General features: G+C 42.8%; 1 protein-coding gene across 2 annotated transcripts in view; it reads left to right on the top strand.

Moving 5' to 3' along the window:
* LOC117387214 (ankyrin repeat and fibronectin type-III domain-containing protein 1) overlaps window positions 1-23,918 on the top strand; it is a 123,637-nt gene extending 99,719 nt beyond the window's left edge. The window contains exons 7-24 of one of the 2 annotated variants that reach the window (XM_033984659.2): window positions 5,856-6,075; window positions 6,724-6,931; window positions 11,165-11,362; window positions 11,944-12,057; window positions 12,140-12,237; window positions 12,980-13,070; window positions 14,981-15,085; window positions 17,487-17,586; window positions 17,682-17,814; window positions 18,020-18,139; window positions 18,224-18,439; window positions 19,245-19,411; window positions 20,083-20,233; window positions 20,377-20,545; window positions 20,665-20,831; window positions 20,907-21,114; window positions 21,435-22,135; window positions 22,218-23,918. In XM_033984659.2, the coding sequence (XP_033840550.1) occupies window positions 5,856-6,075; window positions 6,724-6,931; window positions 11,165-11,362; window positions 11,944-12,057; window positions 12,140-12,237; window positions 12,980-13,070; window positions 14,981-15,085; window positions 17,487-17,586; window positions 17,682-17,814; window positions 18,020-18,139; window positions 18,224-18,439; window positions 19,245-19,411; window positions 20,083-20,233; window positions 20,377-20,545; window positions 20,665-20,831; window positions 20,907-21,114; window positions 21,435-22,135; window positions 22,218-22,541 (3,490 nt within the window). In that variant the 3' untranslated portion in view covers window positions 22,542-23,918. The remainder of the gene's footprint in view (window positions 1-5,855; window positions 6,076-6,723; window positions 6,932-11,164; window positions 11,363-11,943; window positions 12,058-12,139; window positions 12,238-12,979; window positions 13,071-14,980; window positions 15,086-17,486; window positions 17,587-17,681; window positions 17,815-18,019; window positions 18,140-18,223; window positions 18,440-19,244; window positions 19,412-20,082; window positions 20,234-20,376; window positions 20,546-20,664; window positions 20,832-20,906; window positions 21,115-21,434; window positions 22,136-22,217) is intronic. The other variant, XM_055229372.1, reaches the window with a different exon arrangement.
* Window positions 23,919-27,734: the final 3,816 nt, after the last annotated feature.

Below are 27,734 nucleotides of genomic sequence, written 5' to 3'. Positions count from 1 at the left end.
ATATCAGAGATGTCATGTCTCACTGGAACATCCCAACCTTCAGCTGGCCGTTTAAAAATAGGAAGATGAGACAGTGGATGGACAAAGAGGCTCAACAGTGGAAAGTAATTATGTAGACATTATAGATTTAGTTTAAAGACTGGAAATTGGCTTTGGTGAGCACATCTGTCTGACAATGCCCTTTCCATTACAGTGTTATAAATGCATGCTATGCTCTATTTGATAAAAATCACCTACCCTGTTATGGTGGCCATTTTTATGCCAGTGACAGTAAGAAAGCATCAAGACTGTAAGGACTTCACCTAAATATCAACAAGGGGAAAGGAAATGCATTGGGGCAGTGGGAGAGTTTAGAACTATAATATTTCTCATATAGAGGGGGTATAGAAAAGCAATGTCATTAACACCATGTAACTTGGGCTACCTGCACACAGCTCTGAACCACAACCACAAGTTGTGGAAGTGAAATTGATTATTGCAGTGGGAAAATGTTGAGGACCTACACTACCAGTCAAAAGTTTGGACACACCTTCTTTTGCATTTTTTTCTTTAAGTTTACCACTTTCTATCATTTCTATACACACAGAAAACATCAAATATATGACGTCTTATATAGAATTATGTAGCAAAGAAAAAAAAAAAGAAATCACTTTTAAAAAATATTTTTAATTCAAATCCTCAGAGCTGCCACCCTTTGCGTTGTTGACAGCGCAGGAAACCCTTGGCCTTCTCTCAATTAGCTTTTTGATGAAGTCACATGAAATGGTTTTCTGTGTCAGGGTGCAAATGCCAAAAGTGTAAAGCGGTGGTCAAAACAAAGGGTGGCTACTTGCCTTATTTTGAGAGTAAACTTTGTTTGCTACATTACATATGTGTCATATGTGTCCATTAATAGTTTTGGTGCCTTCAGTGAACGTCTACAATGTAAATAATCATGAAAATAAAAGAGAAACAAAAGTGAAAAAGTGCTGCCAAACTTTTGACTGGTAGTGTCTGTATAAAAATACAGTTTCTCATTTGTGGCGTTGTGGCGGTTGCCATGCCGACTCCGTCAGAGTGAGGGCCGCAGGTCACAGTGCTGTTGAGATGAATGTTGCCTATAAGCCGATAAGAGGCGCGCAGAGGGAACAACTATATGAATTCTCGCGCTGCCCCTCTCCTCTCTCCCTCTATGCGTCCAACAGCCTGCCTGCTTCCAGCCTGTCTGGTGCCAAGACTCAGATTTCAGAATTTCCTTCTACAAGCCACATTTAGAGCAGCCCGTGCTCCGTGTGTGCGTATATGTGTGTGCGTGTATGCGTGTGTGTGTGTGTGTGTGTGAGTTTATGCAACTTTCTCCTCTGACTGTCTGCCCCCCTGACCCCCGCCTCTCTGTTTTTACTGATCACTGTCTCTCTGGCCGTGCCCCTGTGCCTCGATCCATCTACCTACCTTCACTTCTTTTGTTTATTCTGTGGGACCTTGACCTAAGCACACAACTGATGCCATACAAGTCCGATAGCATGAATGGCCACTTGTGACTTTGTGTAATAAATATAATTAGACACACACTAGTGTGTAGTAGAGATTTATGTGGTACTGGTAGTGTAGGGCCAAAGGCATTGGGGAACAGTGGGGGTTCCAGCCAGCAGGCAGATGACCTCCGTGACCCACAAACTTATTGGGATGGATCCTGAGGGGACATGCCAAAAGAAAGCAGAAGAATCAAAGTTGTTATCAACTTTAAACAGCTTCATAACCACTACAAAGTGTTTGGATTGTTCACATTTTCAACATGTGAAATGGCGTCTTCTTACATGAGTCATACGTTTCCTCAACTGATCCTCTTTGGATTTGGTAAGTTCAGTAAAGGGATCTAGCATGCCCCGACAATATATAATTATATATAATTACAATATAATGACAATAGTGTATAATGTATACGTGACTGTATGGGCTGCATCACCTTGTTTACTGAGTTTAGTCATGATGGAGAGAGGAGTCTTGTTGTCTGAATCAGAAATCAACCAGCGGCTTTTGTGACCAACTGTCTTTTCACTTAGACTTTCCCTTTTTTCTTCAACACCTTCTCCTTAATCACTTCCTCAGATTTTGTCAAACAATAAGTCAATGTCTCGGCATGCAATAGTTGCGTACTTTGTTTACACATGATTCACTGTCTGCAGCCCTGAGCTGTTTGTGTAAACAGGCTAATATAACTAATAAAAGGGATGTGTGTGTGGAGGTTTATGCCCATGTTAAGAGGCTGCGTCTATTTGATGTGGGGTTGATCAGGGGCCAAACATGGGGCCTGGGTTCTTTGTAGGTTTCCCCAGAACAACTACTTCCTGTTTCTGAAAATGTGGTAAAAGTCCTGTAAATGGACTAACAGTGAGCAGACACTGATAAGGCTCAGAGCTGTAGTTTCAGAGTGAGAACTGTTTAGAGTCCGCAAAAAGATTATTCACCTGTGATTAACAGAATGTTTAGTGCTTTTCCTTAAAGGCCCTGTACCAGATTCTCATGTATTGGAGCAAAACGTGTCTTGCCCCAGGACAGATATATTGTATAAGCAGCTCTTGATGTGTAAGTTGCAATCTGTAATACGCTGTATCTAATTAGAAAGAATGCTATTTGAACCACTGCAAACCATTTAAAATCAACTTGTTCTGTTTTTTTCACATTTCACAGTAAAAAATCAGGTTCAGTGCCTTTAATTCTGCAGATGTCTGCAGTTTTTCTTAGTTCTCTTACTTTTTTCTTTCTTTTTAATCATATTAAGCTTTCATGTTTGTTTAGTCATAAATGGATCATGTGTTTTCTTTGTTTGGTTACCCCACCTGTCATTCCCACTGGGAGTGTCTGTGACTCTTGGGAGTCCCAGACTCTATATATGTTGAAATGGAAAAAGCATGTATGGTCTTGGCTGGCAAAGTACAGGACCAATCTCTCCACCAATCTCAAACTGAGAAGATCTCTATTTTAATTATTACAAGTGTTTGTGGGTAGAACACCTATATAATTACAGTAAAACACTGTCTGGAAATTGTAAAGTACATAATCCAGATTATTAGAAATCCCATGCATTTATTTCATTTATCTTTATTTGTGCAGGGAGCGCCCAACGAGAGCCTCAGACTCTCCTTTTCATTTTGCTCCTCGTTTAAAATACAGAAAAATATAAACAAAACACAAACAAAACAAAAATAACTATACAACTCCAATTAAAACATTACACATAGGTGCAGATGCGAGGATTCATGTTTATCACTGTCTGTCACTATTATTAAAGTGCATTTGTGGCACCATTGTCTCCAGATTTGCATGTCCTTGAAATATATTCCATTTTTGGAAAGCAAAATAACTAAAACCTTTTTTCCCATTTTCAATTCTGGTGCTGCCAGTTTTTAGTCTTTAGACAGTTTTTAGACAATAATGAGATCTTGTATTAAAAGTTCACATATCAAAGTTCAACAAGCAAATGAGATATTTAGGCAGTTTATCAAGTAGTCCCTATAAATACATTTCATACAGTGTTGTTCTCTTCTGGCAGACAGCGATGGCCAACCTACTTTTTCATAGAGTATACAGTGACGGGTTTTAAATTCATCACCTGTTATGAAATGAAGGGCTGAGTCAAACTGTGTATCTGAAGGTTTCAAAGTAGAGGCTGAAGTCTGCATGTTTATTATATCTCCATAATCCAGGACAGAAAGAAAGGTTGCTTGTTCTCAAAAGAATTACACACCTTGTAAGATTTGTTCTATGGCTTGAACTTGTTCTGTGTGTATTTCTCTGTAGCAGAGGACATGTCATTGAAGAGCCCTTCTCAAGTCTTGGCTGTAGACACATCCCGGTGTGGCCAGAGAGTGATGGGGCACCACACGCTGGACAGAAAAAAGTCCTCTGTTCCATCTCTGTCAAATAACAATAAGCCTGTGCTGGATTCCGACGGCCTTGTCTTTGAAATGGGATCCCAGCACACACATTACAAATATATCTCTTGTTTTATCTTCCGGGCCAGGCCCATGGAAAAATGATTCCAAATACCTGCCGCGCTTTATCTGGAACACTGGAATAGGTTCGGCCCGGCTGGGAACACGAGAATGTCTAAAATAAGGCCTCTATTACGGGATGGAGTAGAGATGGACAGGAGCGAGCGGGAAGGGACAGGGATCTGGGGTATTTTCGGTGTATGGCCATGTGAAAAGGCCTTGTTGCGGGGGACATGGGCCCACTTTTAAGTGGACAATGTGGATTGCTGTTGTCAGCTGTCGTAACGGTGCGTGTGGGGCCGGAGCTGTGTGTGCGTCCACACTGCAGTAAAGTATAAATAACATTTTTCCTACAGATGTTCTCACCTTGACAAATCTTGGCCTGTTGGCAGCTTCTTGGCACCGTGCAGTGTGCCAACTTAAGTAGACTTATATTTACCTTTCTCTACCGCTATACAAACCATTTCATTTTACAACAACATTTACATTCCCTGCATTTGTTATGGCAATTTATCAGAGTGGCCCACATTTAGAAAGTCTTTTCAGAGTTCAGAGTAGCTGGCCACCATGAGCACGAAATGATGAACTATTTTGTATGCAGTCTTTGGTGGAAACAGTGGCAGGTGGACAGACATGACTTTAGAGTGCACTTGTTCTCATGAGAGAATGGAGATGCAGAGTCACCATACACTATGAGCCAAACCAGGGATCTGCTGGGTTTGATGGTGGGACCAGAACATCCATTGGCCATGTTGGTGAGAGAACAGACTGGCATAACCAGCACACAATGACTCACTCTACTACGAGCTGCCAATCCCATTATGTAGTCCATCTGGCAGCCCAGTGTAATGTATCACCATGCCATAGGTCAGATATTAGCATCCTCTTCTCACACCAACTGATGATTTTGTAAAGCTTTGCGGTATATATAGGATTGTAATACTAACTGCAGCTAATTCATGAACAGGGCTACTACGGTTAGCTCTTGTTAGCTGTCGTCCTCTGTTGGGCATCTCACAAATGTGGCCAGTGACAAGGGGTCACATTATGGTATTGCTCTGTTTTAAAGGGTCACAGTCCGAAAGAGCCAAAGAGGCACTGCATTACTGTCATGGTAACACAAAGCATTACATACCGGTAGATATGTTTCAACAAGAGGAATGCAGGGCTGAAATTTAGTGCAATGTAAATCATGTGAGACTCTGATGTCGCGGTGCTTAAAACCATGTTCACATTCAGTGCTTTGGATGCCACCAGCTCTTTGTAAATCCTAAAGGAGCTACTTTTGATTCACAGATGGGATATAAAGCCGACAGTTTTCATACAGTGTGGATAGTTTAATCCCATATGAGCATTGTAGATCCTTTTTAAGCTAAAAATATGGAGTTGACGTTGCACTAAACTAGCTTTTTCATTCATTTATTTTTATTTAAACACTTACGTTTCATGTTATACAAAATGATCTGCTGTTTACAAAAATACACAAAGATTCCTAAAAGAAATAGGCAGGAGCAGGGAACTTGTAAACGACCAATTAGCCTTAACCTTTTTCGAGTCCATTGAATAAATTTGGCTGATTCGGTGATTGCAATTTGGATTTGCAGTACCAACACATACATACTAAGTGCCAGATTAACTGCGTTGACAGAGTAATCAAGAAAACTGGGCAGAACCAGTACAAGGAGAAAACACTCACACATAAATATCGCGTCTTATTTTGGGGCCAGTCAAAAATACTAAAAGAATTAAATTAGGAGCAACAACTCTCAATGACAATAAACTTCAATCCTATGAAAGTAAATGACACTTAGACAATGAAATTTCAAGCATGGAATGAGGGAAGAGTTTCTAAAAAGTATTTCTTTGATCCTTTCTCTCCAGGGCTGACTCTGCCAAGATGACACAACCCATGAGGACAGACCAGGCACACCAGCCCATCTCGACTCGCAAGTCCTCCAGCCTCTCCTCGCCGAGTGCCGCCCGCCGTCTCTACCGTAACCTCTCCGGAAAGTTCCGCGTGGGCACCAACCCCCCCTCCCTGGAGGACAGTGTGGTGTCAGGACGGGGCGGGGACAAGGAGAGGCTGCGCAAAACCACCATCGTAAGTCACACTCAGACAGAAGGAAAAAATAATACGCTGCCGACATCATAGTCCAAAAATAGTCGGAGGAAAAATATAGAATTTTGGGGCAGTGTTCAATTTTTTTTGTCTTTTGACTAAAATATTTTTTTTTGTGTTGTTTTGTTTTTTAGTACATTTTTTAAGTTTTTTTGGTTTTATTCAACAAAAATGGCATGCAAGTATTTAGTCAACTAAATCCATAATAGTCTTTGTCAACCAGAAAATATATTTTCTACTTTAACTATGATAAATTGTATCACATTGCTTCATGGAACAAGTTGTGTTCTTTGGACCTTGAGTTTATTTATGGTCTGGTTTGGGGTTCTGGGATTGAAAAGTGAAACTTGGATATAGTCTTGACTCGTTCCATTCATTCAATCATTTATGTTTTGTTTTTATTATTCAACTAAAATATCAGCACCTTAAGTAGATGAAAATATATCTACTTTTAGTTCTACTCAATGTACTTTATTCATTTTATGATTTTTTTTTTTTTCAGATTTTTTTTTTTCCAGAAATATGACATCGACAAACACTATGAAGAAAATATTTTAGTAAACAAAATTAACACTTTTTGGATTTTTGTATTAACAAAAAAGTGTGAATGTGTGTCTGTCTGTGTCTTAGTTCCAGAGTAATGAAGCCCTGTTTGAGGCAGTGGAGCACCAGGAGCTGGACCTGGTTCAGCTGCTTCTGTCCCAGTACAGTCTGGAGGAGCTGGACCTAAACACACCCAACAGTGAGGGCCTGCTGCCTCTGGACATCGCCATCATGACCAACAATGTGCCCATGGCCAAGCTGCTGCTGCGGGCTGGAGCCAAAGAGAGTCCTCACTGTGAGTTTTACACTAGAAATGTCAATGGAACACATAAAAAATATACGGGTTTTACTCCTTGGTTTGGTGGGATGGTATCAGTGGTAAATGTTCATCACCATCATCATTGTACAAGAGGCAGTTTGTATAAAATTACTGGAAGTAGCAGTGAGATACCGCTAAATAAAATACCTATTTCATCAGCACTGAAAATTCCATCCAATGTGACAATTTACTCACAAGGAAGGCTTTTTTTTAAATTGATGTGTAACCACAGTCACATCTGCTGCCCATGACTAATCAGGAAGTCAAATTATAAACTTCAGGAAAAAAAAATCTGAAAAATAATCATGCTAAATATGTTGAAATAAATAGTGTACAATGTATGTGTATAATAGTACACATACAGCAACAATCACAGCAAAACAAACTTTAAATTGGCTTGACAAACTTAAAATGTCTATAATACAAGTTCAGTCTCCAAGTTGCATGTGGAGTCTGCAAATGTCACTTGTGAACCGCTCTATATTTCTCGGCTGTAACTAGGTTGTAAACACAAATACTTGACTCATAGCTTTGAAATGTCCCCAGTTCCCCACATCTCATAAAAAATCTGTTTCCCAATGAAATCATTTTATGAATTACTCCATACAGTAAATTGTTAAGTTTGTTTTTGTTTTGTTCTTATGCAGCGCGACAAACATGATCAATGCATTAAAATGTAGTCTTAGCTCATTGTATTGGCTCTAAATATTTCTGGAATATCTCCACTTGCGCCGCCAGAATGTCTCTGCATAAATAAGAGAAACAGCCTTAGCTTGATCTCTTGTTTACAATCATATTTGCACTAGTAATTGTTGACATATTTTTATCTGTGTTTACCAGAGTTTGGCATGTCTACAAGTGAATGTAACCAGGGCAATTAATAGTCTGGCACTGAACTATGAGGCCTACATACTTACAACTATAATGACTGATGTCCCTTTAAAAAAGAGTATAGTTATGGCATTGTAAAAAGCCAAAGCCAAATAATTTCACATAATGCGGGCGAGCTTTCTTCTTCCCACCGCTCACAAACAGGCACATTGAGTTTATTGCCATGATATTAATGCTGATGAAAGGGCGGTAGTTGTGATGTAATATTAGTCATCTTGGTAAGCACTTTTCACTGTCTGTGATCTGCGCGACGCCTCGGTTTTCCTCTTCTGCTAATGATTAGAACACGCCAGTCAGACTCCTTTGTGTTTGTACTCGCTCTCTCACACACCACGACTTTCCAAGAGTCAGCCAGGCTTCTTATAAAGGTGTCATTAAATGGAAAACACTTGAATGCTAAGTGCTGTTTACTTTGATTGTGCCCCCAAATAACTCATAAGAGAGTGTAAGTTTGCATTGAAAAAACTGATCAGAAAACGTATATTTACACACATGCACTAATCTAACTCCAGCAGGCAGGGATTGACTTCAGACATGCTGCGCTCCCCGCCTCCAGCTTTTAAAAGAATTGATGCTTATTGATACTGCCGCGCTTGGCTGTGCAGTGTGTGGTTTCCAAGGCGACAGGGGCAGACCAAGACAACAGAAGAGATTTATGGATGCACTTGTAAATCTTTTGGATACAAAAGATGTGAGCTATACATGTCAGAGCCACTGGAGTCTGTCTTATTTCAAGGGCTCCGTTGACAGTTCACCCGTGGACACTGGATGTAACAAATACAACATCAAAAAGTTTCATATTTCACTTTTTGTATAGGGATAATTGTGTTTTATTTCATCCCACTGTTTATTTTATGTATAAACTGGCTGAGATAAAACAAGTGTGCTACATTCACACTTGCACACAGACCTCATCAAGTTGGGGCCAAATGGAGACTAAACCCAGAACTATATCTGAACTAGAAAAGGACTAAACCAAGTCCACATCCGGGCTGGGATCAAACCTGGACCAAACTAGTGATGTGACGTTTATGATCAAACAGCTCCTTAATGTGAAACAGTCAAATCAGATCTTTTTCTTTCTTGAATTTGTTCAGATTTGAGTAAAAATAGAAACAGCATGCAAGCAGATTAGGCAACACAAAGTGAGTTTTTCTTTTTTTTTTTTATCGAAATACAAGATTTGATTTTGATTAAACATCATTTACTGCAGTAACTGCAGTCCCACCACAAGTGGAGTGAATAATTTCAAACAAATGTTAGTCTTCATCATTCGTTCCAGTGCCTGTTTATTGGATACATTTTGTTATTTGATTGTTTTTTAAATGAATGGCTCCCATTAAAGTCCCATCCGTGACAAGTGTGAAGCCTTAGCCTTATAATGACACGACTGACTTCTGGAAAATCGTCACCTCTTCCCAGTACCAAATGAAAAATCTGATTATCCACTAGCAGTCAGTTAACTTCAAATCTTCCAAGGTAGAGAACATGGGAGGAAGGTTGAATTCAAAGGGGGACTGGGAGACAGGGAGAGAGAGAAACAACACCCAGATGGACATTTTGACACGGAGCTTTAAACTTGGTGTCAACAGTGGAATCTACAATGAACAAACACAGATGAGTCAGACTAAACACAGACACACACCAGCTCCAAACAGTGCCTGAGTGACCAGCCACCAAAGAAGAACTACAGTGTGCTACTGTCCGCCGTGACCTGGACTGGAGCTTTACATTACCTGCTATGTGCTGGTATGTGGCGCAACGCTCCGCAGCAGCACTTCAACCATACACTTATTTGTTATGGCACTGTTAGCAACCGCTAGTGGCCTGTGACGTGTACAGTGCGCAGCACGAATTATGTGGATAAGAATGCTTTTTGGTATTTGGAGACAAACTAAAGATATAAACTTAATTCAGTGGACATTTTAGTCAATTATTTACTCAGTGAAATGTGGTTGATTGGCACAAGCATTTACCCCTAAACTAGTGTAGGGAATGTGGAAACCTACACATCCAGAGACCATATTTTACAATACAATACATCAAATACAGTCACTTTTCTTCAGAAATGATGCTTTATTTAGACACTAACCAAATGTATACAGCAAACTTTTGACATCTAGAAAATATTGTCTTTCTTAAAGCTAAACTCTGACAATATCAGGCCTAAATTGTGGCTAAACATAATCTAAAATGAGACTACCATTGATAAGACAGTTCTAAATGATGATTGACCCAAAGGAGGACAGAGACACTAATACAATTATCTCTAAATAAAACAAATACTCAAACTGAAGAGGGCATAGCACCAGTGGCGCACGTACCAGTTTAAGAAACGTTGGTGTATAGCATCTTACTGTGTAAGAGTCTAACAATGCTACTCGCTAACAGCATTTTAAACAATTCCCTATTTTTCTTTCCATCATTTTGTCCTGGTTTATATGCACATTTACACAGCGCTCCTCCCTCTCACCCTTCTCACTTTCATTGCCCATTTTCAGTGTCAATTTGGGGCTGATGTCATCCTTAAAGAGGGCCTGCTTAGTTAAACTGACTTTATTGAGAAATACACTGCAGCCTCTGGCAAACAAAGACATTAAAGGAAAGCCTGGAAAAGCCATTCGCTGCTGCTTCTGTGGAGTGTCACCGTGGGTGTGCGTATTGTCCAATCACCGCATTATCAACACTACTTTGTACAGCTATACACATTTGTTTTCTTTTTCCAGTGATCTTTTTCCAGCTACCATGAGTCTTGAGTCTTTAATATTCCTAGCACCAATCCAGGATTTAGTTCAGTGCGTTCCAAAGTACCCAGAAATCATGTTTTTTGGGGTTGATCACTGTGTAAGGTCATTTGTGCATATTCTCAAAATCTCCTGAATGTGCAAATGAGAAGGTTGGCTACTATTTTCACTCAAAACATAATTAGTTACGATTGCACTAAAATATTGCCTACTTTTGTCTATTTTTAAAAATCATTTTACTTCCTGGTTGGATACAGGTTGAAGGTGTGACATATGAAGAGGTAAGTCCATAACCGTTACCTTGCAACTATAATGTTGACAAGGGGCAAAATTTGTTGTTAAATGAACTGAAATGAATTTGCCAATGCATTTTTCAGGCAAAGGCATTCTGTTTTACTGCATCCCATATTTTTGTACTTTTCTTCAACTTTTTTTTTTTTTTTTTACCTCAAACTGCCACTTAACTGATGTAAAACTATGATAAATATTCACCACAGATCCTACCAAACCAGGCAATAATTAGAAAAACATGAAAAGCTGTCATATGTACTTTAACTCATCTTTCTTTTTTCAGTTGTGAGTCTTGAAGGACGCGCGGTCCACTTAGCCACCCTGGTGCAGGAGGCTGAGCAGCGGGTGTCCGAGCTCCAGGCCCAGGTGAGGAGCGAGGGGCCCAGCGAGCGCGAGATGTCTGACCGGGAGAGGCAGCTGAAGGCCTGGGAGTGGCGGCTGCGGCTTTTCCGGCGAATGCAAAGCGGCTTTGAGCACGCCAGTAAGTCTGTCCCCCTCACTTTGATTCTGGTCACAAAGGAGTTTTCACAGGCATTTTTCACAGAGGCAGCTCGGATCAATGCAACACGTCTTTTCATTTTTGCGCCCGTTCTAAATGGCTGCTGGGCGTCGTGTCTAGGCACTCTCTTAATGGCTTCCACGCTGAGTTGCCAAGCATTTGACTGAGAGCATTCAAACCGTGAATGCTCGTACTACTGCTTTAATTTTTAATAGGCATTCCATGACACTGTGAGCAGCGTGCTAGACAGCCGCCTCCTTAACACAGACGCACTCTCACGCACACTCCCAAACCATTCTGTGCTTTAATGCTAAAAGAGCTGTGCCCACTTTATAATTCCACACAGTCATGTCATTTAATGGGCAAGTTGTGAGAATGGAAATTAGACACTGGCTCAAAAGCAAGACTGTTGTTACAGCCACTGCAGAGATATCAACGCTTGTGCTGGATGGTACTGCTTTTGCATTTCCAAGATTTTAAAGATAGCACTATGTAAGTCATGTGCCTTGCTACAATATGACATTATTATGTTAATCTTTCTGATATTTTTGTGTTGACTGCAGATCCCCCAGATGCCCCAAGTGTGATCCGCCTGTCAGTCAGCAGCAGCACCAGTCTCAGGGTGGACTTCCAGGAGCCTGTCTGTGTCAATTCTGCCGTGGTCACCAAGTACAAAGGTGTTGTATTCAAATGAGTAGACACAATAATGCATGTACTTATTATTTAATAATAATAACTACTGTTCCATGTGCGCTGCAGTGAGCTGGAGTAACTCGCCGTCGGGCAGCCCACTGCTGGGAGAGATAGTGGTAGATGACACAACTCAGCTCCACTGCGACATCACAGGACTCACTTGTGTAGGTTCCACTTACATATGATGAATACCACAATACCATTATACTACACTGATGCTTTGAGCTTTAACAATAAGAGAAACTACATCTGATTGGTTAATGTTCATGTCAATATTGTTCAGTTCCCACAGTGTTCCCTCATAAGCTCCAGATCAAAGGTTGCTCACCCTAAGGTACTTTCGTGACAAAGTCACACAAAGAGAGAGTTCTCCAGCAGAGAACTTTGACTATTATTTAGACATGAGAGTAAAGCATTTGGTGGCAACATATCCAGCCATCTACCCAGTGGTTCTTCATTATTACATCTGTCATATTCATGGCCCCGGTCAGCCCAGCTCCATGGGGCCAGAGACACATGGCCTTTAAGAAAAAAACTGAAAGCATTTATTTACTTTTGAGGAGCTCCTGATCATTTGTGCGTCCCCAAACTGATATAAAGAGCAGTGTGGCAGCCAGTCACCTGATTTATGTGTGGCATTTTCTGCAGTGGGCGTATAGACAAATGGAGGATCCACTGGTTGTTTGTAGTTGTGAGAAACCCCTTCCCCCAGTGAGACCCACTCCTGTCAAATGACAGGGGTCAAGGCAAGGTCAGGAAATGTCGGCAGCCACTTTGATTGATCTGGCTGAGAAAGGAGAGCTGTCTGCTCTGACCATAGGGACAGCCTTATAACTGTTTTACATCAGGCCTGAGATGCATGTATCACTTGTTGTGTGTAAGTGATATTGTGTTCTATTCTTTCAGGGGACATATTACTACATTCGAGTGTGCGCATACAACATGAAAGGATGGGGTCCCCCGCTTGTGTCCACTCCAGCTAGTGCTGCTCCTTCCAGTAAGTCTCCACTGTGTCAGTGCAGTTGTTTGACATGGGAATCCCTGGTAGTGGATGATCTCACATGATTATACAGCAGGATTAGGATGTGTGCTCTGTATGAACACAAAAGCCCTTGCAGGTTTCCCACACATAAAACAGAACATTGCATCATTCCTTTCACATCCATTTGATTGTGCGAGTCCCACGTCATTGGAGGTTGCCTTGACATCATCCCAGGGGTGACAGCTGGACTCTCCTTGGCCAGAGTGCTACGTGGGCTTTGGGACCCCCGCTGCAGACGTCAGTCCATGTAACTGTAGCCTGGGGTGATGTTGGGGCTTGGCTGGCACCAGAGGCTGCCCGGGTTCAGCCAAGAAGTTAACCGTGAAGTCATTCACCACAACAGCTGAGGTGTTGACTCACTGCTGCAGCGCTGGCCCTTCTTTTTTCTGTCGATTAATCTATCTCCACACTGATCACATTCAGCACCCACACACACAGGACATAAGCCCAGGGAGTTCAGGGCAGTTCATAAGTGTGAGTGTCAAGTGTAAACACTGCATTTGAAACTATGTGATTAGTGTGTGAATATAGCAATTCAGCACTAATTATAGTCAGCACTTTATGTGCCTGGCTCCAGGCCAGTCACAAGTGTTTTATATACAGTTAAAGTCTGAACAAATTTTATGCTAATAGTCAGGTCTATTTGTAAATCATTCTAGCAATAAAGATGGTACTCAAACATGGTTACAGTTAGCCAATAGAAAGCTTAACTATGGCGCCTCAATGGACAGCAGTGTTGATATTTGTAGTTGTGGCAGCAGTGTAGTATTAGTTCTGTAATGGTAGTTGTAGTAGTGTACTAGTGTAGTAAGTAGTATTAGTGGTCTACTGATAGCAGTGGATGTGCTGGCACTCTCATGGCACATCTGGAGAACACATGAGCATATTTGTCCTCATCAGCACCATGTTTTTCAGTTAACTGTAAGAGATTTCTTTTAAGACTGGGCTTTCCCTCTTTTTTGACTTTTTGTGATGGTCCCCCTCCCCCACCTCTCTCAGAGCTAATTTTGATGTTGCATGTTTGTGTTTTCCATTTGGGCCTACCACTGGAAATATTTGCATGTCTGTGCTGTAGCGCGCAGCGCGGCCCCAACAGTGGGGGCCTTATGCCGGGCCATGGACGCCCATTAAAGGGCCCACTTGTCCTGCTGGGACAGGCACCTTTCCGGGAATAGAGCTCACCGTGTTTGTGAGGCGCGCACCCTCCGGGGGTGAGGGCCTGGGGAGTCGGCTGATGGGATTGGGATGAGGGGGGGCATGGATGCTGTCAGGCTCAGGAGGGGCTTTCTGCTGCTTTAGTCCAATGTCCTCATCACAGTGACATACAGAACATCAGTATTTATCTGAAAGTATCCATGTATATGAAGGTGTATGTGAGCCAACCTCAGCTTTCTACTGCACACACACACTCCACTTTTAGACCAGTCCAGGACCAGTCCTGAATGTTTGGGACAAAGATACAGACCATCTCCCTTCACATACTTGGACTGAGCCAGTCTATTAGTCTCATCGGCGTGTTTACAATAAAGCATTAGACAAATATATCTCCAGAGGACGTCATTGCTGCAGCTCCTGGACCTACTTCTGACTGCACAATGTTTTCCACTAAACTGAAACACAAACCTGTCCAGCTTATTTTTATTCGACAAAAGTTGTTACTCAATCTTTTCTTAATCCTGGTTCACTTGTTTCAAATAAACCAAATACTGCTGAAATATTCCACTGCTGTCACTACAGCTTAATCCTACAGTACAGCACTTCTATAATGCTTTTACATGACCATTGTTGAGCTAACTATAATAGCATATATGTGTATTTAGATGTCCATCTCCCTCTATATATTACATTGTAGTTTTTGTCTGCAGGCTGGCGGGATGTTGATGGCCGAACCCCGCGGGTCAAACACACGGAGACACTGGACCAACTCTTGGAGCAGATAAAAGAAGCTCATCGTCACTGCATTTGCCACGGTATCCACTACTGTTCCCTCATCTACTCAATGTGTAATTCCTCAGTCTTACAGTTTTTAGTGGTGCCTGCTAACCTAATACAGGGAAGTGTGCACCTGATTCCTGAGTCATTATGAATATGGAATTACATGCAGTAAATTCTTGGGTACAATAACAACCTGAAACTAGATGAGTACAAGTACACTTGACCTTCACTTCCAGATCAGTTTTAGTGCAGTGTCAGGTGAAACGAGGGGTTAAGTTTACCTCACACCATTGCATAAGTCGTGTAAAGTTTGCAGTGTATTTCAGGCATGGTACAGTAAATTGGTTATTGTACCATGTATTTGTCAGAGACTGCAGAGGATAGCAAGAACTTGCTCTACAATATGGATTATTGTTTCGTATTTTAGTGGACAAAGAATACAATATGTTCATCATGACATGCTGGAAGCATTTAAAACAAAACTACTAGACTAAATATTACCACATACCAAACTGCTCTCCTTACTACCATAGTAAAATATACAGTGGGCTAGTGTAAAGTGACTGCAGGGAGTTGCAGTTTGTTTAGTTAAGTTTAATACATGTAGATTTGGTGGTGCTGTAAATGAACAGAAGCCCTACCTTTGGCAGGTGCAACCAGTCATACACACTACTGTGTTTCATCTCATTTTGACAGACACTTTACAATCTCAGGGCAGGCAAGTACTTTGGGGGCCCATCCAACCGAAGGCGACATGCCACCATAAAAAATAACACCAAGTGCAGCACCCAGGTCTGTCCCGTCTACTATGTCTCGACCACCACAGCCCATAAGCATCTTTCCATGACTCAGGCCTTCCTCGGCTTAATACGGCCCTCTCTTTCTGCCTGAGACAAAATGCAGATCGACTCTGGAGCTGTTTATAAGCCCAAACACTACTGGTCCCACAAGTGTCAGGAGCTGTCCACACTGACTGCTTCACATAGTGAGGAACTGCAGTTAGCATTAGCCACTTGTCCCATGGCTCAAACAGAGACACACACTTACTATTGTCCAGTGTTGGCCGCGGGGTATTTGCAGTAGGGTCTGGGCTGTGGTATAATAGTGGGTATTGAGTGGGCCTGCTTCTTCAGACGGGCAAGTGATTGAGTTTGAGAGTTCAGGCACGGTAGCTAAGGTGCCGTGTCCCGGGGTCATGTTTGTTATTCCTGTAAGAGACGAGTCTTGGGCTGGAGTCGAGAGAGGGCATAAATTAACACTGACTGCTGGTGCGGCCCCTCTGCGCGGCCCCCAGCAGCCCGCCTGTCGCCCTGTCTACTGTCCGTACATATAAATACATACAGATAGACAGGCGCTCACATAGAGACACTTGTACGCAAATGGACGCGCTGCAGTAATTAAGAACATGTTCTTTTTCAGTGAGTCGCATGTCCATGTTGAGACCCCCACCCCCGTCTTGAGTGCAGCTTATTTTTCGCACCACCTTCTTGCTCTTATCCAAACACTATTAATTAAACTGTGAAAGAGGCCTTGACTAACACAGGCAGCCCAGCAGTTGAACCAACTTGTCTATCTTACTCAATGTCAAACAGGGAGCCGGCCAGGAGCGCTAAACACACTCAGGAGGTGAGAAAGCGCTGTGTTTTCTCTTCACCTCGGCTCCTCTGTAGAAAATTAGTCCTGTTCTGTGTTCTGAATGGAGGGATGTATTGACTTTACATGGAGTGCTATCACCTGGGAGGGCATCTGGCACTGTCTAATGAGTCGGGAGACACGCTATCTTGGGCAACGCACACACCTCTGCTTCCACACGTGTGCTCCTCTGCCGCCAGCCCCCTCCAGGTCCACTAAAAATAAACACGTCCCCATAGACTTCACTGACCTCCCTGTCAGCGAGTGGCAAAGGGTTAAGACATATACGACACATACATATACATTAGCGCAGCTCCTTGGCTCCACAGCTCAAGACGTGCCATGCTCCATCGACTATAGTATGTGCAGGTAAACAAACAGGAGTACACACACACACTCTTTAGGTCTGGTGTCTCTGGGGGGAGCAGGGCTAGTGGTTCTCCCAAGGCCCATAGTTTGCCACTGGCCGTCAGAGCCACTGTCAAATGGTGCCACGCCACTGGAGCGCTTGAAATGTCCAAAAACATTCCACCCTCAATGTGTTGTTGAACGTGTCAGGTTTGTTGTCAATTAAGTAACGGCCTGTCACCACCCGCCATGTTTCTACAGACAGGTCAGAGCTTGGTGTGTGTGTGGGAAAGTTTATACATGTTCAAATGAAGCAATAAAGAAAGACTTGGAGAATCAATAAGATGAAACAAAGTGCAGTTGGATAGACAAAAAAAAATCTGAAAAAGAGATTATCACATAAAGCTCATGCTGATTTGTTAATTTACCAATTTTCTTCTTCTGCCTTTTGCACAGAACAATGCAAGGCTCCACAACAAGGAAGAAAACACTCAGTTTCAAAAAGCATCAGACACCTCTTCCAATCCACCAGCAAGTTTGTCAAAAGTTTAAAAAGGTATATAATTTTTCATAACAAATGTATGGATTTTAAATGTTACTTTGGTTTAAAACAAGTTTTTGTTCGTTTGTTTGATTGATTGATTAATTTAGAGGGCTCTACTTGACAACAATAATGTACAGAGATGACAATGTGCTGGTGACACCTGAGGACCAGATTCCAATAGTGGAGATGGAGGATTCCTACTCCAACTCACTGATGCAGGACTTCCTGTGGTTCACTAAGGTACAGTCAACAAAAAACTTAAAATGTGTGATCACATCAAAATGTGTGTCAATGAAGTTATGTGGAGACTCTAGTCGTGAAGAAGTGGGGATCTGAGTTCTATAAGGTGCATAGTGTTTAACTGTCCTGAGACACACTGGAGTGTGAGCCTCCTCCAGTGCTGTTGTAAATGTGTATATGATGTGACAGTGCAGGTTTGTTGCAGGTGTCTTATCTGTGGGAGGAGATCCCCTGGCTGCAGCAGTGTCTCAGTCCCACCCAGACGTCCTGCTCCTGCACACTACAGACACGCCTCAAGATGCTCCAGGCCATCTCACATCTTCAGGTGGTGACTTCACTCTCACGCATTAGCATGCTAATGCTAATGCAGTGCTTAACATGTTATCTAAATATCTTGTGTGTTCCTTAGGGAATGCTGGGGACCCAGGATCTTGGTCAGGTATATTTTGAGCCCATCAAGGACAAACACGGAAATGCGCTGCTGGTTCTTCTAAAGGACATGAGCGCATGTCCCAACCTAGATGGAGTTCGCTGGATGCAGCTTTGTAAACTGCAACTCCAACGCAAATCCATCTCCTCCCCCGAGGAGCCAACTGCCCTGGATATGCTCCTCATCACGCTCCATGTGAGGAACTCAGGCAATTTGTATGAATATGGATTTTTAGCTATTAACCTGATAGAGGACCAGACCTCTCAAAGTAGTGTTTGTCAGCAGTGGTTGTGTTTTTGTTTTTTTCAAAACGATTCTTTGTAACCTAGAAATTTTACTGAATGAAACAGAACAAAATTTTGTGATCAACAGTGCACCCTAACTTCTAGAAAACATGTGTGTAATGCTTTTAAAGAGATAAACCTCTAAACAATAGGATTGTAAAGGGAAATGTGTTTGCAATTATGAGAATTGCTCATTCAGACACTTGTGTTAAACAAGCATTATTCATTTAGCACCCTTTGGTCTGTTGTTTTTTCTGTAGAGATCCACTTGTAATTGATTTATTTATCTTCACTTTAGCTAGTCATTTGTTATTTCGTTTCAGAAACTTTAGTTAGAATTAGTTAGAACATAATGATCCCTATGATATTATGTTTTTGAAATGCTTTGTTATTATAATCCAACTATAGTAATGCTATGTATCCAAACTGGAGGGGCACCATTTTGATCAAAACCACACGTTGATTTTTGTCTACATATCCTAAATATGCTCTTCTCATTGTTGAAGGGCTGTTTTGTCTCCAGTATAAACCTTTTTGGCCTTGTGGTTCCTAAACAATGGTGGAGTCTGCCGCTGGCAAAACCACAGATCACTGAAATATTTTTTTGTGGCCAGTTAAGAGCAAATTGTATAATGAAATTTAAGAGAATTTTAAGAGATAGATACACATTTTAAACACACTATAGATTTTAGCTAACTATGTTGTGTAATTCCCAGGAGAAGTTAGCGTACCACCGCAGGAGTCAAAAGGTCCTGTCTCCTGGCCTGTATCTGGGTTACCTGAAGCTATGCACCTCTGTGGAGCAGATCAGAGCACTGGTGCCACAGAAACTGCCCAACGTCCTTTGTCACACCAAGATACGGGACAACTGCAACGTGTCCAGGTCAGATCCATAGTGCGGGCTGGTGCAAGGCTGCTCACTTTAAATGTGATTTTCTCTCTGAGCCCAAAGGCCAAGCCACAATGAATAGAATCTTTCTGAACCCACTTCCACATGTTTACTGCTGGAATCTGATATTATTGCACAGTTTGAAATGGCAATGAAGAATTTAGACCAACATTCTTCAGATCAGTCTTTTTCACTGTACATTTGAACAAAAACTGCTTGATTTTAATATGTATAGTTTATTCGTAAAATTGTACAAAGAATATTTTGGTTCAAATGGCTGCATAGTAAGTTACCATATGGCTCAGGTGTACAAGCCTCAGTACATACTGGTATCCACAATATTATACATGTTAAAGAAATTGCACTGCTGTGTTGTACTGACCTGGCAATGAGTGCTTTCGGTACAGCAGAGCAGTGCAGCTTCTCTAACAATACGTTATTCTCTCACTCTGAACACTTGCGTAGCCATAGCTGCCCTGGAGCAGGACTACTGAAATCATATTCTACTTCTAAAATAAGGGTTCTGACCATTGAGTTAATTTGAGTAATTTAGTGACAAGCTCTGTACCTTTTTTGCAAATTAATAAAAAGTGTCATAAAGCCAAGTAATGTAGTAAAACCTATACATACAATTCAGCTAAAAGCTTCAAATGTCTGGTGTGCAGGGAGGAGTGGCAGTGGCTACAGGCCCTCTCTTCGCTGGATGAGACGATAGAGATGGACCATGACGTGCAAAGCGCTCCTCACAGACTTGTACAGGATCTACGTAGTGCCATTAAAGACCTCATGGCCCACATCAATGTCCCTGGCAACCAGGTCAGACTGGCCTCTTGTTGCATCTTGAGCAGGAGGAGGTGGACATGGCTCGGTTTTGCAGAGCTTTTATGTAGAAACATATACATGGCAATAAAAAACAAAATAATAGTAACCAAATTCCTTTTGTCCTTGTGTGTGCTCAGGTGCAGGACTTCCGTATCTACAGTCAGGAGGTGGTGGAGTTTGGGGAGAAGGTGTCTTTCCTGCTCTTGCTGCCTCCTTCAGATGAAGTGTGCACAGCTCCTGGACAGAACAACCCCTATTCTCCTCGCTCGGGCTTCCTCACACTACCCCTGCAGATCTTTGAACTGGGTAAGTCTTTGGCCAAAATCATTTCCTTTTTATGCAGTCTCCCACATTATGAACCGTCTATTATATTATTCTGTTATACTTTGGATTTGATGTGAATTGTTTTTAAATTGTCTTTGCAGTGCATTTCAATGCCTATTCCCCCAGTTTCATTGGCCAGTACTGCAGGGTATCGGCCTTGCTGGAGCTTGAGTCGCTCATGTCTCAACAGGCTCTGAGAGAGGCCTTCTCGGAGGCTGAGCTGCTGCAGGCCAAAAAGAAGCACCAGCAGATCCAAGAGCACATACAGGTACTGCACAGACACAAACAAAGAGTTCTACTCACAGACTGAAATTAATCAGTACTATCCCTGACATCCCCACAGCAAATGGAGGAGGTGTGGCGAGATGTGCGCTGGATCATGGATGCACTGCAGTACGCGCGCTACAAGCAGCCCACAGGAGGCATCTCCATCAGCTGGATCATAGACTTCTCCAAAGAAGTGCTGCCCGAAAAGCCCCTATCCACCTCTTCTCAGACAGACTTCATGCCCTCACCCCTTCCCTCTCCGGAGCCCTGTCGCAAACATTCCGGTAAGACCAAACGCGATCAAACGTCCAAGTAAGACAATAAATGAATGTCTATTTGTTGAGTGATGGGCAAACTTACAATAAGGGCTGGGCCATATCACAAAAGAATCTATTCATGATCTGATCCTTGTGACATTGTCATATTGTTTCAGTGCTTCTTTATGTAGTGCTAATGCTCAAACCCAGACATTTAGTCCACCCAGTCCTGCTATTGGCGTATTGCCAAATCCACCTAGTGCAATAATCACTAATAATCAGTCAGTAAGTACCAGTATTTCAATGTTATTATGCTATTTAACTAGGTATTGCTATTGCTCTTTCAGATTTCGCAGGCCTGTCTGATGAGGAGGGCTCCTCAGAGGTCTTCCTGACCACAGACAGTGACTATGACTCAAGTCGCGCTCAGAGTCCTCGTGAGCTGGATTTGCTGCCCCCCTCCCCTCTGTCCTGCACTGCCCCCCTAGAGTCTCGGGGCCTCCTCCGTAGTGATGGGAGTAGCTCAGGAGGGTGCATGAGCAGCGGGGGGCGAGGACCACTCAGAGACTCCACACCGGATGTGCTGCAGGCCTCCGAACACAGCCGGGAGGGAGAGCGCTGTGGAGGAGTGGGTCTGGGGGTGCGGAGGAGAGGAGCACCAGAGCTGTTTGACAGTGACTTTATTCTGCCCAGCCGACAGATAGAACTGTTGCACATAACAGAGAAGAGACAGGCCTTCTGTGTGAGGACCAGCAGCCTAGAGTTTCCCTCTCCTACCTCATCCCACCCACAGCCTTACCCCTTGCCCACCAGCCGCCTCTCCCCCTCTACACCCCCACACAAACGCTTGCACAGGCCCTCCTCAGTGGACCGCTCCTGTCCTGCTGAGCGCCCCCCACTTCTACCGCCCACACGCACCTTATCAGAGGACAGCGGCACACAACGGCTCACATCACCTTCACCCACTACTCTCAGGAAAGGGTGCCATGTTACACTCCGAGTGTATCCACAATACTGCACTGGTCTGCCCAAAGACACATGTGTTAAGGTACATCTCAGTGTGCATTGTTCCATTTACTCTAAATATATAATTGTGTTTCTGGTGTCTAATAGTGCTGTTCGTCCCTCAGCTGTGCGTGACGCCGGGCACGTCGGCACGGGAGATGGTGCAGCTGGTGGTGCAGGAGATGAACAGTGTTGCTCGGCGACTGTTGGGCAGCAACAGTGATGGAGGGGACAGTGAGCCATGTGCAGACGGCAAATGTGTCTACTACAGCCCTGAACAGTTAAAGCACTTTGGACTGGTCCTGGTCCTGGACAACAGAGAGAAGTGGCTGCAGGATGACTTCTGTCCCCTAGAGCTGCAGAACCCCTGGCTTCGAGGGAAACTGTGCGTCAGAATCAAAGAGTACTCTCCTCTGGCTCTGACGCAGAGCCGTGCCACCACTGTGTGACAGCACATGCACACAATACACAGCATCATTCTCCTTCTTACAACTGCAGCTATAAAACACTCTTATCTGAAAAACTTCAGGAGAATTCTATGAAATGTCTCCAACAACATTTTATATACTTCGCAAAAGCTCATATGGACACCAAATGAACAGTAAATAACAGAAAACAGCGCTCTCCCCAGTGTCAGTCAGAATGACACAGTACTACTTGTGGTGTCACCAGCGAATAGGGCAGTACAGGTCCAGATGTTGTACAAGTATTTTGGTGCTGTCTGATAGCAAGTAGATACTGCGATCTCTTTCCTCTGTACAGTCAGTAGTCAGTAGTAGTGTAGCTCACTAATAAAACCACTATGTTGTGAATTCAAACCAGCTCATTCCGATTCACAAAAAAGAGAACACAAGCAATACTTGAAAACGCATGTGGCCCTGTTGTACAACATCCAGAGGACTGGAGTCATGCCGTGCTAGAACTTAACCAGTTAAGTATTTTAGTTGTGCTTCGTTTCGTGGTATTCCCAGATGCGTCAGGAAGCGGTGCCTGTCAGTCTAGAGCCGAGTCTCCCCGAGGATTCTGGTGTGAAAGGGATGACTTAAGTTGTCAAGAGGCCCAGCGTTTGTAAACAAACTTGCATACCATATATTCCAAATGGATTCTTGAACTGCTTTCGAAAAGTTATTTATGAAGTGACTCTGATATAGCGCCGTTGTGTCAGTCATGGTCTTACAGGCCTAAAACCATCCTTTATTTATGGCATATTTACTGAAAGCAATGGCAGCATTTGGCCAAGGTTCAAATTGTCATTGCAGGCAAAATCACTTCATTGATTTAATTCATCAAGCTCATTTTTAAGAGACTTGCAATATTTTCAGATCTAGTGTTGAGCTTACATTAGCTGACATATGTAGCGACTGAAAGGAGAGGGTGACGTCAGTGGACCTGGCCTCCAGTACTGTAGCATTCCAGGTTCAGAATGATGGAGAACATGCGTCTGCTGGATTACAACCCACTTTATAAGTGTTTACAAAGAGCCCTGTTCCTAAACCTCCACAATGTGTTTACGTGCACCTACTGTAAAAAAAAAAAAATCTACTGAGAAAAACTGTAAAAGTGTTAGTGCTTGGATGTAATTCTGTTTTTTTTATGATGACCAAAAAATACTTTTGTGTACATACAGCGCCAGAGCATAGCAGGGATTGAATGTACTGTAAAGGCCCATAATGTGAAGGTAAATGAATGTGGGGTCAAAGGTCAGGGGAGTTTATGCTGCAGCCGGAGCTGGAGCTGAGGGATTTCAGGTTTCCAGTGAAAAAATCTTAGCCCCATGTTTACAAGGAGCTGTTGGCACATCCATCAGGCCCAGTCATGAAGGAGACATCACGTCACTTTTTTAAAATCTATTTTTATGGAACAATAAATGGATATTAAAAAAAATAAAAGGCTCGGCTGTTTATGTGGCTTCTTTTCTCTTTGCTACACACCACTCGAGGAAGCTACTAATTTATCCCACCAAAACAACACGATCTTTAAATGACCGTTTTACACGTCCTGTTTGGAGAAAGCCCTCAACTTTACTATCAGATGGATTTCTTGGCACACCTCTTTGACCATAAGGACCAGAACAAGCCTTCATTTCAAGCTGCAGATTGAATTTTCATAGGGGCTTATGCCTTTGCTATGGGGCTCCATCTTTACTTATGATATATTCCCAGAAGTCAGCCATGGGGCCAATAGAAATGGAAATAAATGACAAATAGTGGGCACTTGTTTCTACAGATGCTATACTGCAATGACCTCATGAGTGTTTGACACCCAGCCGATGACAACAGCAGTGGGCAGCTGCAAGTGGGGCACCACCAACAGTAACACTACTATTCTATAGGACGGGGAGTTCCTTATGTTAACGTCACATCTAATGCAGGTTTAGTGACTCATTTGTGAAATGTGAAGTTATTTTTTGCTACTGTGCTACTTGTAATTTGTAGTGTATAAATCAATTGAAAACCTCAACATAAAATGTGTTTCCAAGACTGACATTCTGCTCGCCTTAAGACTGAGACGTTTGATGCCCAAAGGCACAGTTCCACACTATAAAGATCAGGAAAATGTTCTTTTATTAGAACATCTCCATCCAATTCCAGGCATACAGTGGGAATTTATATTTAAATAATACTTTACTTTACTTTACTACTTACTACACCAAACCTTTTCATGCCTTTAGCTGACACTAAAACGTGTTACTAACTCAAAGTTTGGCAGTTTGATCTCTGCTAAGACAAATGCATACTGCAGTTGTATCCTTGGTCAAGACACTTTACGTATGTATGAATGTGAGTGTCCAGATTGTAAAATGAGGTGTACATTGTTGACATTGGGCATGAGTATTTACAGTGGCAGCACTTACACTGCTTTTATTTTACACTATCTTCAACCAGTTGAACCATGTTGAGTTGACTCATGATGCCAGTGTCAAATTTCAACTGACTGGCCTTGCTTTCAGCGGACTCCTATCTGTGCTCTCTCTCCAGCCCGTGTGTTTTTTCAGCCCGTGAGCAAATAAAATGCGGCATGCTCTCCTGTCAACAGATTCTGCAAACACTAAGTCGCAAATGGACGCACAAACACATTCGCAAAAATGCCACGCACTCTGAAATCCTACGGTCCAAATGTGTGAGTAGGTACATACAGTGTCAAAGATTTACACTTTTGAACTATACTGAGGCTTATCACATGGACTTCACATCCTTGGTAACACTCATACTTTGAGAGCCGCCCTTTACGTTTATTGACAGTAACTTAATAATTGTACTGGAATTTTGACACCTCCTAATTTTAAACTGTGCGACTCCAAGAGGACCTGATCTAAAATTAACTGTTGGTATATATCTGAATCCCTACAAAGAAAACATTCCTCAAACACCGTGAATAGTGGCTATTCATGCTCCTAAGAACATTGGATATGTGTGCACTGGGTTCATGTGGCCAGACGTGTGACTCATCATAATATGAGAGATAGGGTGTACATGCTCAGCTCTGTGACTGCTAGGCTGCTTACTGCCACAGTCATCTGTTAATTGCTCAAGGCCACACTCCACTTTGTTTCCTCTAAAGCCGCACGATGCTGCAGAAGCTGCGGCGTCAGAAAGTGAGCAGGCTCCAGGACCTAATCTCCGTGGACTCACCGTGACCCACCTCTGGCTCCCAGGCCTGACCTCTTCTCAGGTTATGGGAGATTAGCAGCCAGAGCCTTGGCCTGATTTTACACACAGGGCTATAGAGGGTAAGCACAAGTGAAGGGGCTGCTTGAGAATGGGAAAAACATGGTGGGAAAAGACACTAAATGGTATTAAACTGACTTCTGGAGAGTCATCTCAAAAGTTTGTTTGGAGATCTACTGTGGACAGGGGCAAACGAGGTCAAGAATAGTTCAACTTTGTTAGAAACATGCACTTGTAAGTCAAATGTTAAAGTGCAATATTTGATTTTCAGAGCAATCCAAGGTGCAGCTGTCACAGAAAAGCAGTTGCATAGCGGCACGCGATTGAGATAGGAAGTAGTGATAATAACAGCAGAAGCTAGAACATCACAGTCATACTACTATGTAATCTTTTTTTACTTCTAATATTTTTTGAGTGATCTGTAAAAAAAAATCAGACTGTATTCTTCTTTGTTGTAATGAAATTATATCATTTTTTTCTTAAACCAATTACACCAAAGTTTCAAAGACAATAGAGGCAAGCAAATAGTCAGCTTTTAGAAAAAGGCACAACATGCATGAAGTTTATTAATATTAAAAGGCCAGATTAACTCTTTGGGAAGCCTGGCCACCTAACCACACTGACACATCCTTCCACTTGGTCTTTTATCTGCATCATGTAACTGCAGTGTATTTCTATGTTTCACAAACCTTCACAGCTATAGCTTGGTGTTAGGACTAGGATTAAAGTGTAAATTCCCTCTCGAGTCTCTTTGTGACACCCCTCTCTCATCCCTCTATGCGCTTGTTGCTTTTACATTTGACTGCCCACCTGTCCCGGTCACCAGATCTAATCACACACCCCCCTCGCCCACAGTGCTTATACCCCCTATGCCTCTGCCACTGGCCCTCACGCAGATTATCCATGGCCAACATATAATGTGTGGTTTGTTTTTGGGCTGGGTGAGAAAGTGAAGCCTGCAACTACTACTGCATCACTCATTTCTCTCTCTCCCATTCTCTCCCTCCCTCCCCAGGGCCCATAAACCTTTAAAGCACCTATAAAACACTTGGCGAGGCCTTTTTGAAGTTTTTATGAAGATCTGGCTTTATTGTTCCCAAGAGATGAGCCCTGCTCCACTGGCGCCTCAGAGCTTTCTGGAAGTGCCAGTGAATTCAGGAGGAGGGGGCTGGTTGTAGGGCGTTCGGCTGGTGGCAGAGAATAGGGAGTCCCAGGGCATCACGCTGGACTTTTATGTGTATAATCTATGCATTGAAGATAATCCAGATATAGTGTGAACATGACCGCTGACAACTTTATCTAAGATGTTTAAAACAGGAGTTCAAAGCACATATGTTGCAGCCTGTGTGTCAGCGTAAGGCTGGGTCTGTGCTCTGGCAGACGATAGGGCCAGCAGGTTGCATCCTTGTTGTTTGAAGTGGGACTCTGTTGTTCTCCTCGAGCCGGACCCCCCCATCTGTCTGATCCAGCGGCACCAGCACCCTCCCTCTCCAAATCCCAGCTCCGACGCCCGGCGCACCGGCCCCTCACAGGAACAGTTGGCAAACGAGACGGCCTATTAAACAGGCCAAGCCCACGAGCCCTCACCTCATAGGAGTGTGATGGATAGAAGATAAAAGAAAAAAGTGTGCCTTATATGAGTCTATACAGATCCATGTGGGAGAGAGCTGCTAATTGCCACCTGTGTGTGCATTAATTAGTACGTCTGCAGCTCAGTGGCTGACATGAACTGCACTGAGCCGGGCTGGTTACTCTGAGATAAGCAAGGCTGATGGCTTAAGTATGAGTGGGAGCGGTGGCACCAAGATGAGTGGGGCTGGTGGATCTGGCATGGACGGGGCTGATTGCTCTGGTTCAGACTGAGATGAACCAATCAAGCTTTTTCAGTTCCGATACCAATTTCGATAATAAGATTTTAAGTATCTGCTGATACCAGATATCATCTGATAACAGCGCAGAGACTGATCACAGCAT

Source organism: Periophthalmus magnuspinnatus, chromosome 19, assembly GCF_009829125.3.
Source record: "Periophthalmus magnuspinnatus isolate fPerMag1 chromosome 19, fPerMag1.2.pri, whole genome shotgun sequence".
NCBI lineage: Eukaryota > Metazoa > Chordata > Actinopteri > Gobiiformes > Gobiidae > Periophthalmus > Periophthalmus magnuspinnatus.
This window is presented reverse-complemented; position numbering and strand designations above follow the sequence as displayed.